This window comes from Ambystoma mexicanum, chromosome 10, assembly GCF_040938575.1.
Source record: "Ambystoma mexicanum isolate Mex_15411 chromosome 10, UKY_AmexF1_1, whole genome shotgun sequence".
Classification (NCBI taxonomy): Eukaryota; Metazoa; Chordata; class Amphibia; order Caudata; family Ambystomatidae; genus Ambystoma; species Ambystoma mexicanum.
In genome coordinates this window covers 448,394,310-448,412,693 of record NC_090932.1, presented here as the reverse complement: position 1 = coordinate 448,412,693, position 18,384 = coordinate 448,394,310, and the positions used below count along the sequence as shown (strand labels likewise).

The following is an 18,384-nucleotide window of genomic DNA, read 5'->3' as shown; positions in this document are numbered from 1 at the left end:
ATCAAAAGGATCCAAAATGGTTTTACGTTCACCAACATTAAGTGGTCCTTTTCTCTAAAGTCTCTATTAACTTCCCAAGCGCTTCCTTCTGCACGCATGCACCAGAGAGTTTAGAGGTCTGTTCCTCTAATTTTGCCCCACATTTAACGGTAATGGACACACTCAAGCCTTCCTGCAATCAGCTTGGGCCGGCTCTCACCAGATCCGAGATCCGGCAACAGATGTGTAGCCTGATCTCGGGATCTGGCCAGGGTCAGCGTTGGTAAAAAAAAAAAAAAACAAAGCGCCTGCGAGCAAACTATAACTTCCTTTGGTGCCGTTGGTCAAGGGGTCACCAGAGGAAGTTACAGTCCTCTGCCTGTATGTGAAACATATTGCATATATAAATAAATATACAGGTATCCGACAAACATTGCATGAATACATACCACTATTAGCATTGAAACTATCCCACACGATGCAGCCACCCAACTGCTTTCAGAGGGGAGCTGCAGGAGCTGTGACCGGTGTGGTTCAAGTAAAATAAAACATTGTGTACACTGGTCAAAACTACTATCCGCATTGTTAAGTAACTCATCACCAGTGTCATGGAAGTGGTTCAAAGTGGAATTGATATATAGTTTGGAAAAGAAGCAGCATGAAATAAATAGCGCTGTTTTAAACTATTATTTTGGACATTTCCTTTGATCGGAGATCAACTGCCAGCTCCGCCCCCCTAAACCACGCCTCCTCGGCCAGCGCCCCCCCAAACTCCACCCCTACCCTGGTGAGGTGGCCTGGACAGAAGACAGGACACTGTTGGGATGTATCTAGGTGTTTATTGAGACACCTGAAGTAGTAACACAGTGTGGGCATTTAGTCCAGGGCAGGGATGGACTCAGTACCCATAGTTATTTTCCATTTCCACCACTGCCTGCAATCAAAAGTCACTCACCACGCGGCCTCACAAAACCTATTGCCTTGCCCTTTGTCATCTCAGGCAATTACGGGGCTCGAAGGAAGCAACCCAAAAGGACAGAGAAATCCTCCAGTAGACCGGCAGATGAGGAAGAAGACAGCAAATACTGGAGTGCCTCCTCTGCACAGCACGGTTTCCAGATGCAGCACACAGCTACTCGTTATAGTGGACTCAATATAGTGAGTTGACTTCTTTATTTTGTAAGTGGCGCACGCCCCTCTGGCTCCTCTTACAACCTCTCTCTGAAACTGCCTCTACTTGCTCACCTGCACGGCCCTCGTTCCACAGTCTCCACAGTCTCCATTCTAATTCTACATAAGGCAGAACGTTACAAGAAGCAAACTGAACAGTGCTGCAATGAGCGATGGTGGCTCGAGCACTGAGGCGAGTTATGAGTGGACTTGCGAGTGGGATCGTGAATGGCACTGTCAGCAGGACTGTGGCATTGTTGTTAAAGGAATTCTCATTTGGTAATGTGTGGAGCTGTGAGTGTAGCTCTAAGTGGATTTGTAAGTGGAGCTTTGAGTTTGACTATGGGGGTTTATGTTAGTTTGACCGGAGCGTTAGCTGGATTTGTGAGTGGATTTTAAGCAGATCTGTCCGTGGAACTTGTTTGTTGCTGTGAGCAACACTGAGTGCTGCTGCTTTTGTAACTTTGGGCCTGATCCAATGAATTAACAGCTCAGTAAATTGGGACTTTGCCGCCAAACTGCACACTAAATCATGTTTGTCGATTCATGGACTTTTTTGTACTTTGCGTGGACTTTGTGCAGGCTTGTCACGTCTCTGCGTGCAGTCGATCACCCAGCGCAAGATACCTTGCAGAGCATGGCCGTGGCCTGCGCAGAGGCCAGAGTATGGGGCGGAACATGGATAATGGGGAAGAACATGGGACAATGTGAGCGTTTTGAGGGACAGGCCGCAGGCAGTCCAATGCGCAAGAATTTGTCAGGGAAAGGCAACTGCAAAGCCCTCAATCTATCCGCCAACCGAAGGCATGCATACAGACACTTGGGCATAGGAATCACCTCTGCGTGGTGAGATCGCATGTTGGATTTAGGGGTGTGTGCACGCAGACTAGGGTTTGGAACTAACATAAGGGTGCGTGTACATAGTGCAGAGGGGTGCATGAACTGTTTACGGGGTTCACAGGCAGGTTTTCTGGAGTTTTACCAGAGTTATGGAAAATTGTACACATGTTGTTGGGGTGTCAGTAATAGTTATGGGGGACCCCGCATGGTGTCCCTGAGGTGCAGACTTGGTTGTGGGGACCCCACGCACTGTTTCAAGGTTGCATGTGTTCACGCCTCAGAAGCACGCAAAGCTAGCTGTATCTGGCTCTTTTTGGTTTGCATGGGGGTGTGTCTGGGGCGTTCCGGATGCAACTCGACTATACGGTCACTTTGCATAAACAATTCCATGAATACGCTGAGCGCGCAGGTAAAATTCTGGGTGAAGGCTCGCGCAGAGGCGTTCTCAGCACCTGGCCTCTGCGGGGTCTCTGCACACTTTTTCATCAATTGGGCCCTTTGTGTTTTGCCATGAGTGGATATGTAAGTGAGGCTGGCAGTGGGGATACAAAATAAACTGTTAGTGTGAATCAGTTGAGCTGCAAGTAGAGTTGTAAGTGGAGCTTTGTAGTGTACTGAGTGTGCAGTTTTCAGAGGGAATATCAGTGCAGTTGGGAGTTGCTTAGAGTTCAACTGCAGGAGTTGGGAGTTAAATATTGAGTGGAGCTTACCGGTTGTGACAAGGTCCTTCTGTTATGCATTATTTTCCCTTGTTTCCTCATGGGTTTCAGTGCCAGTAGACCATCTTGGGGGTGATAGCTACACTCTACAAATTAACTATAACATGGCAAATCGCGTTTTGAAAAAATGGGGCCGAATAGAACATTTTAGTGCACAATTTTGCCAATAAAGTATAGAAGTCATATGTTTTACAGGAATTTCTAACAGGGTTTAAAAAGAATTTCCAATATTAATATTTCTAAGTTTGTCACTGAAAATATGGACAGAGTTACACCATATCAGAACATCACCTAAATGAGTGAGAGTATTGCGTACAAGTTGACAGCACTTGATCTCCACAGCAGGAGCAATGTTTATGAATGAATTAATTAATTAATGAGTATTGTTTAAAAGGAGCACTCCTGCCGATCTCAAAACCCCAGACCAAATGTTTATTACTGTGATTGTTTCTGCAAGGACATTTGTAAATTGAGTTTTCAGCTTGACTGTTGTTAGGTAAGAATTGGAGCAGTCACACTGTGTGAGACCATCCAACGCATATCTACTTCGTATTAAGTAATCCACCTTTTGGTAACTGTCTGTATTACACAAGTTGGTAGTGTGACTGAGCAGCCAGGCCTATCTGAAGAGGGATAAATGTGAGCTGTCGAGCTGTACAAATGAAATCCGTAAATACAAGTAGCCAAGTAACACTTACCCTCAAGGTTTCTGTTATAAATAGTTATTTATTTAACATACATTTTTAAATAAGCGTTCTTTGAAAAGGCAATTCTTGTCACAATGTAAATATACTTGAAAAATACTTTTCAGAATCAAAACAAGTTAGTGGATAATCTTTGGATATGCTTCTTGCACAATTCCAACACCATGAGGTGACTTCAGTCAATAGGACAGTGCAGATTCTGAGGTTGCAGAAAGGAAAGGTTTAGGGAAGGTAAAAGTTTAAACAGGTTCTCAGTATATGTGAGGACACTTAAATCTTCCAATGAAATCTATACAAACCTTTCACAGCAATAACAGTATAAAACAAGTTACCAACTAGCAGGGACAAACAATATCAAAGTCAATGGGCTAGAAGAGTCGTCAGGGAGCCAGGACAGTCAAAGTCCATTTGAAACAGTCTATGGAGCTGAGGCACTTCTTAGAATCAATATCTTGCTCTAAGTTATATAGTTTGTAAGAAAATCTCTTGTACGGCCACAAGTTGTTAAGCCTGTGAAAAAGGAGTTGGTATCAACTCTAAAAGTAAGCCACTGCAATTCCCAACTGAGAAAGGCACAGCTAAAAGACAATGAGGAAAGTACACCAAGCCCAAACAGTACCTCTGGTTTGAAGAAGAGTGGTCCAGCTGAATTTTGTCCTGTTACAGTGGTGCAGACCCTGTGTTCCTGAGCCTCAGTCGTGGTGACAAGAGGGAGGACGTCTGGAGGGCTCCTGGGCGGTAGTTGGGAGGTCATTGACAGCTGCGGGCTCTTTTTGTTTCAGCTCCACTTCGCCGTTCAGCGCTTAGTAAACAGCACCATCGCCGATCTCAGATACTGGTTGGGCTTCCTTTACTCCTTGGGTCCTGCACTCTGGTGAGGGGACTGGAGCGTTGGTCGCCCTGCTTCTGGAGGGTCCTTAGGAGACTTTTGGAGCTTCTGGCCGGATTTCAGATGTTGCACTCGACTATGGGTTTCTCGACCCCTGGCACTCGGTTCTTGCAGCAGCGAAGAAGTACAGCCAGTTAGGCAAGATGGTCCAGTGAAGTTCGTCTCGGGGTTAGTTGGTCCCACTAACCCAAGGGAAGAAGTCGTCCCTTCCGGAGCTTCACTGTTGAATTGAAAAAGGAGTTTCAGCACAGCAGCAGGTCTTCACCAGGAAATTCAAAGGTCCAGGAGGATGCAGCAAGCTTTGTTCACGGGTTTCTTCATCGGGCATTGTTAAGAAGGATTTCTGAACTCTGACCTGGAGGGGCAGAGGTTCAGAAGGCCAACCTAGTTTCTGGGAACAGGGTAACCTCTAGACAATCCATACCAATCAGGTTAGCTATGGCAGGCGGTCAAGACTAAGTCTCAAGAGGGGTGAGGGTGACTGAAAGACCTCAATGAGCACACAAAGCAAGGACACTTACAAATTACTCCAGACAGGTGTTACATAAAAAATATAGACACATTTACTGCAAGGTCTTTGTAACATAGACCATAGCGAAGAATCACAGTAACACTAGAGTAAACCAATACATTACAATCAATACAATATATCAACAAGACCAGAGGGTTCTAATGGATTAAAAAGCACGAAATATGTAGACCACCTAGATGGGGAGGAAAACAGGCAGTACAAGTGATCTTTAGAACCAGTTTCACATCAAGAATACACCTAACTAAGAGGCAGTCCAAGCCGTATGAAGAGAGGAGCCTAATGCTCAACAGTACATGCACACGCTTGTGCCAAAGGACAAAATAGGGTCTCTTCAAGGGTCATAGCAGCTCAGGAAGGTGGATAAGGCGATGAAGAACACGTTCCCACTATTCAAGCAGGACCTCCACTTGGGGGCAGAGGCAGGTTGAGAGTGCGATATGGAGACGCTATTTTGCAATAGCTGTGGAAAGGAAAAGGGGCCCTCAGGGGCCACTTCATGCGTAAAAATGGGCTCCTGCGCTAGGGGTCACCAGTTGGGGTATGGACTACTCACTGGTCCCCGACGCAGGCGGACCCAAACTTCGCCAGTACAATCCACTTCGCTGGCAGGTTCGAATGCGACAATCAGGACGTCTCGACACCGTGTAGTTTCCGAGATACAGCGGGGATTCCCAAATGGGACAGTGGCGATTTCTCCACTCTGGGTGGAGGAATCAGCCCAATTCCTCTGCAGCAGGCTTCAGGGTCAAGGGGGTCACAAATGCAGCGAACTTGCACAGGTTGTTGCCACAGCAGAGCAACACGGTAACCGCGTTTACTCCGGTCCGGGCGCACTCGTCTCACTTCGGACCTGGGAATGCCAAGTGTACAAAATTCGGTGTGAGGGTGCCGTGGACACAGAGCAAGCAGTATACCATGTTTTGAGTGACTCCTCAAAACCGCGGCGGTAACAGAGCAAACATCCCGTGTAAGCAGGTCAGACCACTGGTTGGCCCAGAGACACTTCCGAAGAGGCTTACTTGCAGGGTTTGTTGAAGGTACCGAGAGTAGTTGGTCCCACTATTCCAATGGGTCGAAGCGCCTTCGCAGACCTTCTAGGACGATCAGATGCAGGGGGGTCCCACAGGACGACAGCGGGCTCAGGGTGCCAAACCTTCCAGCTGGTCACCAGCGGTTCCTCGACTCGGCTTCTTGTTGCAGGATACTTGGCTCCTTATCCTTTGTTCGTGTGAACTCAGGATATCAACATGGTAGTGGTGTTTTCAGCCTCCTCTTATCCAAAGTTTCCTTTGCACCAAAACGGAGAGGACCCAAAGGGAGATCTGCTCACAAACACTCACTCCATAAGTGGACCAATCACGGACCACAGTGGTCCAAGGCATTCAGGACACTCCAGAATCTCTGGCACCCAGGATGTGTATTGGGAACAGACATCCCAGCCCACATCCTGGAGGCACACACACAAGACATGCAGAAGCCCGCAAAAGCATTGGGTTTCGCTGGAAAGTGCATGCCCGAATAAGGACAGTCTCGGGTCGACTCGGCCTGGGGAAGGTGAAGGGGCAAGATGGCCAAAGGACAGGACAAAGAACCTCGTGGCATGGCCATTTTGGAACCAGGCCACCTATTTGTGCCAAACGCGGTAAACGCGGTTAACATGGCAAGAAAGGGTTAAAAATATAAGAAAGCTATAGCTGCCACCAGTCCTGTCCATGACACATCTGCACAGTTCACAAAAAGTCCAGCGAGAGTTTCTAGGGCCTTTGGAACGACTAGAGACCCAAGTGTGCTGTAAGGTAAGTTACTTTGCACACTTGTTACATGTTGCACAAAAGCTGCAACATGAGGAAAGGACTAAGGGAAACAAAGTCTCCCAGTACTGACTGTCTTAAGGGCATGTCAGTTTCCCCATTAAAAGTGAGCAAAAGCCCAGAGGAGTGCAGTTTAGGGCTGTGCTTCTCTGGCAAAGTTTAGTTCAGGGGGTTTAAACAGCAGCAAAAAGTTTGGGGGTTGACACATGGAGGGAAAATTACATACAATTATGAAATCTTTCCTAACACTCGCCCTCCCCAGACTAAGGACAGGGGGAACTAATCCACCCCTGGATGAGTTTCTTGTTCAGGTCGGTTAAACATTCTGGACAACCCATCAGCATTGCTTTGTTGGACACCTGGCCTATGCTCAATAGTAAAGTCAAAGCCTTGCAGACTTATTGACCACCTAAGCAACTTTGGATTCTCTCCCTTCATGTTTATTAACCACGTTAAGGGCTTATGGTCAGTCTGCACAGTGAAGTGGGTCCCATAGAGGTAAGGCCTCAGCTTCCTAAGGGCCCACACAACAGAGAAACATTATTTCTCTACTGTGGACCATCTGAGCTCTCTGTCCTTAAGCTGGCGACTAATGAAGCCAATAGGGTGTTCCTTACCCTTCTCATCTACTTATGATAGTACAGCTCCTATCCCAGTGTCAGAGGCATCTGTCTGCACAATAAAAGGTCTTTGGTAACCAGGGGCCCTGAGCACAGGTGCCTGGCACAAGGAGTCTTTTAAGCCATTGAAGGCCTTCTCACACTCTTCAGTCCAAGTTACCTTGGGTTTCTTTGGAGTTGTGAGAGGAGTCAGAGGGACAGTTATGGTGCCATAGTCTGCCATGAAATTTCTGTAGTACCCAGTGAGTCCTAAGAAGGCTCTAACTTGGGTCTGTGTAGTGGGGGTAGGCCAGTCTTGTACTGCTTGTACTTTACTGGGTAGTGACTGTATCCTCCCTCCACCTACTTCATGTCCAAGGTAGACCACTGATCCTTGTCCAATATGGCACTTACTGGCCTTTATGGTCAAGTGGGCCTTCTGAAGAGCCTGTAACACAATCCCAAGGTGTTTCACATGGTCTTCCCAGGTGGTACTGAAAACTGCTATATCATCCAGATATGCAATACAGAATTCATCCAACCCATTCAACACATGATTCACAAGCCTCTGGAAAGTGGCAGGTGCATTCTTCAACCCAAAAGGCATTACCCTGAACTGGTAAAGACCATCTGGAGTTCAGAAAGCTGTCTTCTCCTTGGCATGTTCTGCAAGGGATATTTGCCAATAGCCTGCAGTGAAGTCAAACGTGCTGAGGTACTTGGAGGCACCCAAGGCATCCACCGGCTCATCTGTTCTAGGCAAGTGGTGGGCATCTGTCTTGGTGACAGCATTCAGAGCCCTGTAATCCACACAGAACCTCAATTCAGAAGTACCTGCTTTTGGAACCAAAACCACAGGGCTGGACGAAGAACTACTAGAGGGTTCAATCACCCCAAGATCCAACATTTTGTTGACCTCTGTCTTAATATAAGACCTTACTTTGTCCGACATTTGGTATCCCCTATTTTTGGTAGGTACATTGTCGCCTGTGTCTATGTTATGTTTGCACCAAGGTGTGAAACCAGGGGACTGTGAAAACAGGGGGGGAAATTGCCTAAGACTGCTGATCAGACATTTCGCCTTAGCCTGCTGTTCAGAAGTCAGGCGAGGGGCCACTCGGACACTTTCAATGGAGCTATCTGAAGGACTGCTTTGGAATAGGTCAGGAAGAGGTTCAGACTCCTCTTCCTCAACATCTGAAGCCAATAGTAGTGCTGTGATTTCAACTCTTGGGATGAAAGCCTTCAGCCTATTTACATGGAATACTTTTGGAGCCTGTCCAGGCCTTCCAAGGTCCAATAAATAGTTGACCTCACCCAGTGACTCCACCACTGTGTAAGGGCCTGACTATTTATTCTGTAAAGCTCTAGGCCTCATGGGATTAATGATCAGGACTTTCTGACCAGGTGTGAAGTTGATGAGGGAAGCTTTCTGGTCATACCAATGTTTCACCAAAGCTTGTCCTGCCTTCAACTTGTCACTAGCCAGACCCATCAGGAGTAGCATCCTTTTTCTGAGCCCTAGCACATAGTCTACTGCGTTGGTATTAATGGGGGGAGTGGGCATCTCCCATCCCTCCTTGACTATGGCTAAGGGTCCCCTTACAGGGTGACCAAACAGAAGTTCAAAGGGGCTGAAGCCAACACCCTCTTGTGGTACCTCTCTGTAGGCAAACAGTAAGCATGGTAAAAGAAGATCCCATTTTCTTCTTTGAGGTTCTTCCAGAGCCCCAATCAAACTTTTCAAGGTCCTGTTAAACCTTTCCACCAGACCATTGGTCAGGGGTGGTATGCGGAAGAGAACTTATAGGTGACCCCACATTCCTTCCACTTAGCCTGCATACATTTTGACATAAAGTTGCTGCCTCTGTCAGACACAACTTCTTTAGGGAAGCCAACCCTAGTAAAGATGCCAAGTAAAGCTTTTGCAACTGACTTGGCAGTCACAGTTTTTAATGGGATGGCCTCAGGATACCTGGTGGCATGGTCGACCAGCACCAGGATAAACCTATTGCCTGAGGATGTTTGGGGGTCAAGGGGACCAACAATGTTGATCCCTACCCTCTCAAGTCGTACTCACACAACTGGGAGTGGTACCAATGGAGCTTGGATTGTTGAGCCACTCTTACCAGATAACTGGCAGGAGGCACAACTCCTGCAGTGACTTTCTACTTGCACCCCCATCTTGGGTCAGTAGAAGTGTATGGATAACCTTTGCTTGGTCCTCTTAATGTCAAGGTGACCAGCAAGTGGCACTTCATGCGCCAGCTGCAGGAAGAAGGGTCTTACAGCAAGGGGAACCACCAACCTCCTATGGTCTCCTTCTGTAGACTTTGTGGGCTTGCTATACAGGAGCCCACCTTCCCAATAAATCTGATGCCTCCCAGGAGGTTGACCCTCAAGCTGTGAGCAGGCCTGTCTCCATTGGCCTTCCAGAGATGGGCACTCACGTTGGCCTTTACTGAATTCTTCCCTGTCAGGACCACCTTCTACTAACAAATCTTTTAGTTCAGGATGGTCGTTGGGGTCAAATACTTCAGGCATCACCACCTCCCCGTCAGGTCCTGGTGATTGACCAACTACCTCCACCTCAGTGGTAGGTGAGTTAAGGGGAATATTTTCTTTCACTCTTGTGGATTTTCTGACTCCTTTAGCGTTGGGTTTCCCCTTTGGCTGGGGCAGGGCATTGGTCTTGGCCAGTGCTGCCCCTGTTTGAGACCTTGTGCAGGGTCTGTCAGCAGTGTCTCCCACAAGCCCTAAAGCTCTGAGATCATTGCCCAACAAGACCTTTCCTGGGACACTTCTCTGTATGCTCACTGGAATCCTGACTGCTGTACCATTTATAGTAAGATTTACAGGTATTACTGGGGACATGAGAGCCAACTTAGTGGGCATCAGAGTAGCTTTGGCAATTTCCTCTGGGTCTACCAAGGTAGAATCCACTGCAGGTCAACTGCCCTCACTATCCCTAAGAGCTGGAGTATCTACTCCATTAATCAGCACACTGTCTTTAAAGTAGTGCTTGGTGTTATCTGGAATCCTAGCATAAGCCTCTGAGACTTTAGGCTCCCTGGAACCCAGGGAAACTAAAACTACCTCAGCTTCTATCCCACTGGGGAAGGAGTCTGAGGAGAAGGATGCTCCTGTAATCTATTCTTCCTCATACGAGGAGAAGGCCAGATTAGCAGAATGGACCCCCAAGGTTTTGACCTTACATCTGGGATCCTCCTTCATGTGGTCAGTTGCTCCACAAGCAAAACAAGAGCCATTGGGTCTGTTTACATAGGGAGGCTTACTATAAACAGAGTTCTGTTTTGGAGGCTGACCTCCACTACCCTGTGAGTTCTCTTGTGTCTTACTCTTATTTTTCTTTTTGTGGCCTTTATGGGAGGAAGATTTCACAGTTTCCCCACCCTCTTTATCTTTGGACTTTTTCCCTTCCCCCTGCTTACCAGGATGAGTCTTGTCCTTATGGGACACTCTATGTGACACCCACAAATCTGCTGCAATGGCTAGCTTCTTAGGATCTATCTCCTTTGAATCTGCCAAATGCTGCTTAAGCACAGGGGAAGAAGATGCAAAAATGTGTTCCAGCATGACAAGACTTATCATGCCTTCAAAGTAGAAACCTTGTAACCTTAAACCGAGCCAGTCAAGTTCTTTAAGGATTCAGTTACATAAGATACCAAGTACCACCTTCCTTTTTCTTGTACTCTCTGAATCAGTTTAAGTAATGGGCAGGAGTCTTTCCAAACTTTAAGATGAGAGTCTGCTTCAACATTGCAAGATCTGCTCTCTCAGCTTTTGACATTTCCATAATGGCACTGCAGCCAGAATGGGGCAGTCTACTAAGTAACCAGGCAAATGTATCAGCATTGTCAACTTGTTGAACTTCACATGCATACTCAAATGTATTCGGCCAGTCCATAATGTCATTCTTTTCCTCATACACACTGAGCAGATCTTCTGGAAACCTTGGATGAGAGGAGGCCCCAGACCCATGTCCAGGACCCTTGGATCCATTGGCAACTTGAAGCTTGGCCAGTTCCAACTGGTGATCCATGTCTATTTGTTTTTCTGCCTGCTCTATCTTTGGTTTGGACATATTGAACTCAAGCTCCTTCTGTCTAAACAGCAGCCCTTGCTTCTTGAATTCAAGTATGCCCCCCCATCAGCAATGGCAGAGGAAACATTCAACATTACATCCTCCATGTCCTCATGGTTTCTGTGTATCAGTGCAGCGGCAGAACCATCAGTTCTAAAAGTGAGAGCAGCCCCACCTCCTTCTGCACTGTCCTCAGATTCTATAGCTCTAACCTGAGCTTCTTGCCAGTCCATGATTCTCTGGATCATTTCTACTTTTGTGCCTTGAGAGGAGACACCTCTCTCAGCACACATCTTTCTTAATATGTCGGATTTAGAAGCATTTAAAGTTAACAAGGTACTTGTTTCCATACTGTTAGATAGGACTGTGGCCTTTAAAAAGTTATCCTACAACGATTCACTATGTGTCCTGGTAGAAATAACTTTAAATGCCTTCACTCGTGTGTAACACTGGATACCTTCAGTCCTATCCCACCGCTGCCACCAATTTGTTAAGAAGGATTTCTGAACTCTGACCTGGAGGGGCAGAGGTTTAGAAGGTCAACCTAGTTTCTTGGAACAGGGTAACCTCTGAACAAGCCAGACCAATCAGGGTAGCTATGGCAGGCGGTCAAGACTAAGTCTCAAGAGGGGTGATGGTGACTGAAAGACCTCAATGAGCACATAAAGCAAGGACACTTACAAATGACTCCAGACAGGTGTTATATAAAAAATATAGACACATTTATTACAAGGCCTTTGTAACATAGACCATAGCGAAGAATCACAGTAACACAAGAGTAAACCAATACATCAAAATCAAACCAAATATCCTCAAGACCAGAGGGGTCTAATAGATTAAAAAGCACAAAATATGTAGACGACCTAGATGGGGAGGAAAACAGGCAGCCCAAGTAATCTTTAGACCCAGTTCCATATCAGGAATACACCTAACTAATAGGCAGTCCAAACCCTACGAAGAGAGGAGCCTTATGCTCAACAGTACATGCACACGCTTGTGCCAATGGACAAAATAGGGTCTCTTCAAGGGTCACTAGCAGCCCAGGAAGGTGGATAAGGCGATGAAGAACAAGTTCCCACTATTCAAGCAGGACCACCACTTGGAGGCAGAGGCAGGTTGAGAGTGTGGGATGGAGTCGCTATTTTGCAATAGCTGTGGAAAGGAAAAGGGGCCCTCGGGTGCCACTTCATGCATAAAAATGGGCTCCTGTGCTAGGGGCCACCAGTTGGGGTATGGACTACTCACCGGTCCCCGGCGCGGGCAGACCCAAACTTTGCCAGTACAGTCCACTTCGCTGGCAGGTTCGAATGCGACAATCAGGACGTCTCGACACCGTTTAGTTTCCGAGACACAGCAGGGATTGCCAAATGGGACAGTGGCGATTTCTCCGCTGCGGGTGGAGGAATCAGCGCAATTCCATGGCAGCAGGCTTCAGGGTCAAGGGGTCACAAATGCAGTGAACTTGCACAGGTCGTTGCCACAGCAGGACAACACAGTAATCGCGTTTACTCCGGTCAGGGCGCACTCGTCTCACTTTGGACCTGGGAATGCCAAGTGTATGAAATTCGGTGTGAGTGTGCCGTGGACACAGAGCAAGCAGTATACCAAGTTTTGAGGGCCTCCTCGAAACTGCGGCGGTAGCAGAGCAAACGTCCTGTGTAAACTGGTCAGCCCACTGGTTGGCCTAGGGACACTTCCGAAGAGGCTTACTTGCAGGGTTTGGTGAAGGTGCCGAGAATAGTTGGTCCCACTATTGCAATGGGTCGAAGGGCCTTCGCAGACCTTTTAGGATGATCAGATGCAGAGGGGTCCCACAGGACGACAGCGGGCTCAGGGTGCCAAACCTTCAAGCTGGTCACCAGCGGTTCCTCGACTCCGCTTCTTGTTGCAGGATACTTGGCTCCTTATCCTTTGTCCGTGTGAATGCAGGAGATCGACATGGTAGTGGTGTTTTCAGCCTCCTCTTATCCAAAGTTTCCTTTGCGCCAAAATGGAGAGGACCCAATGGGAGATCTGCTCACAAACACTCACTACATACGTGGACCAATCACGGACCACAGTGGTCCCAGGCATTCAGGACACTCCAGACTCTCTGGCACCCAGGATTTGTATTGGGAACAGTCATCCCAGCCCACATCCTAGAGGCAGACACACAAGATATGCAGAAGCCTGCGAAAGCATTGGGTTTCTTGGGAAAATGCATGCCCAAATAAGGACTGACCCGGGTCGACTCGACCTGGGGAAGGTGAAGGGGCAAGATGGCCAAAGGACAGGACAAAGAACCTCGTGGCATGGCCATTTTGGAGCCAGGCCACCTATTTGTGCCAAACGCGGTAAACGCGGTTAACATGGCAAGAAAGGGTTAAAAAAATATAAGAAAATGATAGCTGCCACCAGTCCTGTCCATGACAAATCTGCACAGTTCATAAAAAGTCCAGCGAGAGTTTCTAGGGCCTTTGCAACCACTAGAGACCCAAGTGTGCTTTAAGGTAAGTTACTTTGCACACTTGTTACCTGTTACACAAAAGCTGCAACATGAGGAAAGGACTAAGGGAAACAAAGTCTCCCAGTACTGACTGTCTTAAGGGCATGTCAGTTTCCCTATTAAATGTGAGTGAAAGCCCAGAGGAGTGCAGTTTAGGGTTGTGCTTCTCTGGCAAAGTTTAGTTCAGGGGGTTTAAACAGCAGCAAAAAGTTTGGGGGTTGACACATGGAGGGAAAATTACATACAATTATGAAATCTTTCCTAACAGGTATTTCTCCCAGTGGTCGAATCTGCGACTAGTCCCAAAACCCTCGCCTTTTAAGCAGGTTTCTCCCAATCACCTAGCCAATCAGGACTGGTTGCATTCAGGCACTCCTAGAGACAAAGTACAGGGGAGTTCCGGGAACCTCCCTCACATCTTGCCTTTGCAGACACACTGGAGCTAGAGGCGGGCTTCAGGGCTAAAGCCCGCCAAAGGCAAAATGAACAAAGGGCTCAAACCTGGCTCAATGCACAGAGTAAAACCCATGAAAGACCTCACATACAGAAAATGGTGAAAAAAGAAAACCAGGGCCATTTCGATGAAATGGTCACCCATGGGTGCTCTAACGTCAGGGAAGGATTCAGCCTGCTGTAGAAAAGCACAATTGTAGGAAAATTAAACCCCTGCCACCAGCCATTCACAGTACCGAAGGTAACATAAAAATGTTACATGAGAATGTAGGATAAGGGGCTACTAAGTAACCCCCCAGGGACTCCACATAAGATGGTGTGTGCTGGACCTACAAAGAGAAAAGGTAAGTAAAGTCAATTTCACTTTACTATTCTTGGGACCTGTAGTTCACCCAAGAAAAGGTATTTAAACCTTACGAGAAATCTAGAAGGATTTCTCTGTGACACTGCACCGAACGTGCTGTGTGTCACCATACAAAAAGTAGATGCCTATGGAGTTTGTCAGACTCTGAAAACAGTGAAAACACATAATCCAAATCAGTTCAAAATACTTGAGAGTGAGAAAAAGGTCTCACTCACTCCAGGGTTAAAATTAAACAGTCCTAAAGTCCAGCAAAAGAGCTAGGGATCTCTAAGGTTGAAGAGAATTAGCACAGAAAGGAAAATTCTCCCTAACAACTGTGAATGTAGATGCATGTTTATTAAAAGGGCAGTAACTCCATTTGCAGTGGAGCATTGGATGGAAGTTTGACAGTTATTGTCAGTTGCCATGAAAGTAAAACTGTGAATACGTTTGTGAATCGGGCATTGAATGTAATTGTAGGTGCACTGAGCTGTGAGCTAATGGGTTGAGTTTCAAAGTGACATTTCAGTTCAATTGCGCATGGGTATGTAAATGGAAATGCATCGACAGCTGTCAGCTAAGTTAAGAAATCTGTGATGTGGTTGTTGGTGAGTTGGTGGCCACCCATTTTTCGTAGCAGTTTCACTGGATTTGCTGAATGGCTGTTTTACTGCATTTTTCACAGCATGTATTTAGTAGGTGTGAAATAAGGATATCTTTTTTTGGGAGTTTAAAGGTTTTATTTTATTTAGTACCAGAATAAACAGTTACTATCTGAGTAAATATGAGCTATCAATACATGACATAAGATTTCAGAACAAATATAGCACGATATTCATTAACTTTGAAGATATTTGTAGCGTAATAACTAAGAACAGAATTATCATGAATTCATTAACATATACGTAAATCACTCAGATTGATTGAGAGGAGAAAAGGGATGAAAGGGAGGATGAAAAACAGGAGAAAAGAGAAAGAAAAAAAAGGGGAATGAGTTTTATCTCCGATGGGTGATAGGTGTTAGGATAAAGCGAAAGAGCCATACAACTGTATACAGAATTCGCAATACAGGTAAGCTTAAACATTTGTATTGTTTAAATAATCTATAAAAATATGCCATCTTCTATCATGTCTAGAGGAAAGGGATGGTGAGTTAGAAATACACCTGTCCAGTCTGTGGACATCACATATGTTATTCCACCAACCTTTTAAGGAGATTTTAGTGACATATTTACAGGTTGATGTAATTAAGCGTATTGCCAGAAGTATAAACAGGTCAATGATAGCAAAGGATGTCCTAATCTTGCCTTCTTTGAGAGCTTGGCTACCAAGTAGGATATTAGTTAAATTTAATGGAAAAGAGATTTTAAAGATCCATCCAAGAAAATTCCAAACTTGGTTCCAAAAAGTACTTACCAAGGGACAGGCAAAAAACATATGTCTAAAGGGCCCAGAGGTTGAATGACAGGACCAGCATACATCATTATCTGCCAATTTGGATACAAATATTTTCTTGGGGGTGATAAATGCATGAAAAAGTAAAGGGTCCGGGTTAGTTTCGCTGATGTGTCCCCAGTTAGATACAAGTAGCACTCACAATGCGACCTTTCAAGCTTACCTAGAAAATGTGGTGTCTCTCGTGTTGATTCTCAGTCAGTTCTGCTAAATTACATGTAAAATTAAGCTGAAAATCCAAAATGTTTCAAATCTTATTCACCATAACAAAATGAATGTGTCATAGAGCAATGCGGCATCTTTTCAACCAAAAGTACTGATGTGATTGTGTTTCATATTTTGATGCTGTTTATTTTTATGGTTGCCATCATTCATGAAAGTAAGTTTCCTGTGTGTGATCCACGGTTAGAACAGCCACGCACTGACACTCATTTATGGAGGGTTATTTCTTTAAACAATTAATGCTGTTTCTGTATTCTATTGTATATTTGCATTAGTGAGACCAAAACTAGGCAAGTTATATAATGACATATGGAATTTCAAGATAACCACCGTTTATTTGCAGCAGTCTGGTGATTTTGCCTGTTGTAAAGTGGGGCGCTCTTGCATTTCAATTACTTTATTCGTTTGATATAGGAACAAATAATTATAATCCAAAACAATATATTGAATGTCCCAGACTTCAGGGTGGTATGGTAGGCACAACACACTGGTGTTATTCTCATCAGTTAGAGGTCTTGGCAAGGAGGATTGTGTGTTCTCGATTTCAGGCAGGTGGTTAAATTGCCCTTGGGGTAGGGATGTCATTCAATCCAATGCGTTGATTCTGGAGAGGGTATATGGTCCCGATATATGGTATGTGGTAATTGTCCCTAGACATATGTGGCAAAAACATGGTACATTCCTCGCTCGTCTCGCATTGGCATTCCACCTACCTAGCTCTGGTTTCCACTTGCCCATTATTGGCAAAAGAGATAGGTAACCCCTACTGTATAGGATGCTGACTATTGCGTGGGTCTAAACGTCAAAGCCTTATCACTCTCCCTCCCTCCAGAGTTCTTCTAGGTGAAACCTGTGCTCATCTCTCATGGATGCCTGGATCTTACAATCAGAAATTGCGCCTTCCAGCGGCTCAGTTCTTACTCTGTCTTCCTTTTCCACACTCTTTTATTTCTGTCCATGGTGTCTTTACCTTCCTCTACCATCCTTCTACTCTTGCTATCCTTCCTCTACCAACTTTACCCTTTCTTGACCTTCATCTACTCTCCTTCCATCTCCCGACTACTCCAGACTACTCTACAATCTCCTCCCATTCTAACATGATTTACAGAACAGCCATTATAGAGATGTGTTTGTATTATTTTCCATGATTGAGCAGTGCTGCAATCCACTAATGTACCCTATCAAATTCCAGAGATGGAAATGTACTTTTTGCTATTAGCAGAACATAACATGCAAACTTTGTGAAGCGCATTGAGCAGTGTTTCGAAATATCTGCATATTTTAATGCTAGTAGGGCGGTGCATGCCTAATGCTCTAGCGAGCCTCAGATTTCCATAAAGAATATTCGTAATTAGCTTATGTGGGACTCGGGGCCAGAAATCCTATAATGTCAAATTAGGCCAAAAATGTTGCTACCAAATGATGGGGAGACTTTTTTGTGCTACCCAAATAGAAAAGTCCCCAAGCTCTGTCTACAATTGCCTCCGCTACAGGGAAGGAGTTTAACATGGCAACAATAGTTAAAGATCAAACTCTGCTGAGGAATTTCTAGGAGCATGTAGAGAAGCGGTGTGATCAGGTGTTTTTAATGATACTCCCAGTTGTGGTCAAATGTGGTGTAAACACATCAAATGGTCGAAATATCAGGGCCTTATACCCATGGAGCAAACCATCACATTGCATATTATTGTGGAAAAAATGTTAGGCGAAGGCTTCCAGCTTCTTCTTCCATCACTGGCCTTTCTGTTGTTTGTTTCTGCATGAAAAGAAAGGGCAAAGATTAGAGAGGAAATGGGCAGGAAAAATACAAGAGTTATCGCAATTTGCGGTAAACACATTGGACCTATGTCCAACTTATGCAGTGCAGGGAAAAGGTGTAGGCAATTCTGCTACAGCCAATTTTTCAAGTGTTACCGCTGATTTTCCCACACCGCCAAATTACACTTCTTGGTGGATTTACCACCCATGGAATTACTGGGCAGTAAATCCAGCAATTTTTGGAGGAAAAGTCACGAAGGTAAATCCTCCACTTTACCTCCAAAAATTCAGCAGCTTAACCAGTCGGTAATTCGACAAGC

The 18,384-nt window shown here is 45.6% G+C and overlaps 1 protein-coding gene across 1 annotated transcript in view; it reads right to left on the bottom strand.

The window, feature by feature from the left end:
* Nucleotides 1-15,346: 15,346 nt before the first annotated feature.
* The window catches only part of LOC138491484 (eotaxin-like), a 147,907-nt gene continuing 144,869 nt past the window's right edge, over nucleotides 15,347-18,384 (bottom strand). The window contains exon 4 of the mRNA XM_069618001.1: nucleotides 15,347-18,062. Within this exon, the coding sequence (XP_069474102.1) occupies nucleotides 18,038-18,062 (25 nt within the window). The 3' untranslated portion in view covers nucleotides 15,347-18,037. The remainder of the gene's footprint in view (nucleotides 18,063-18,384) is intronic.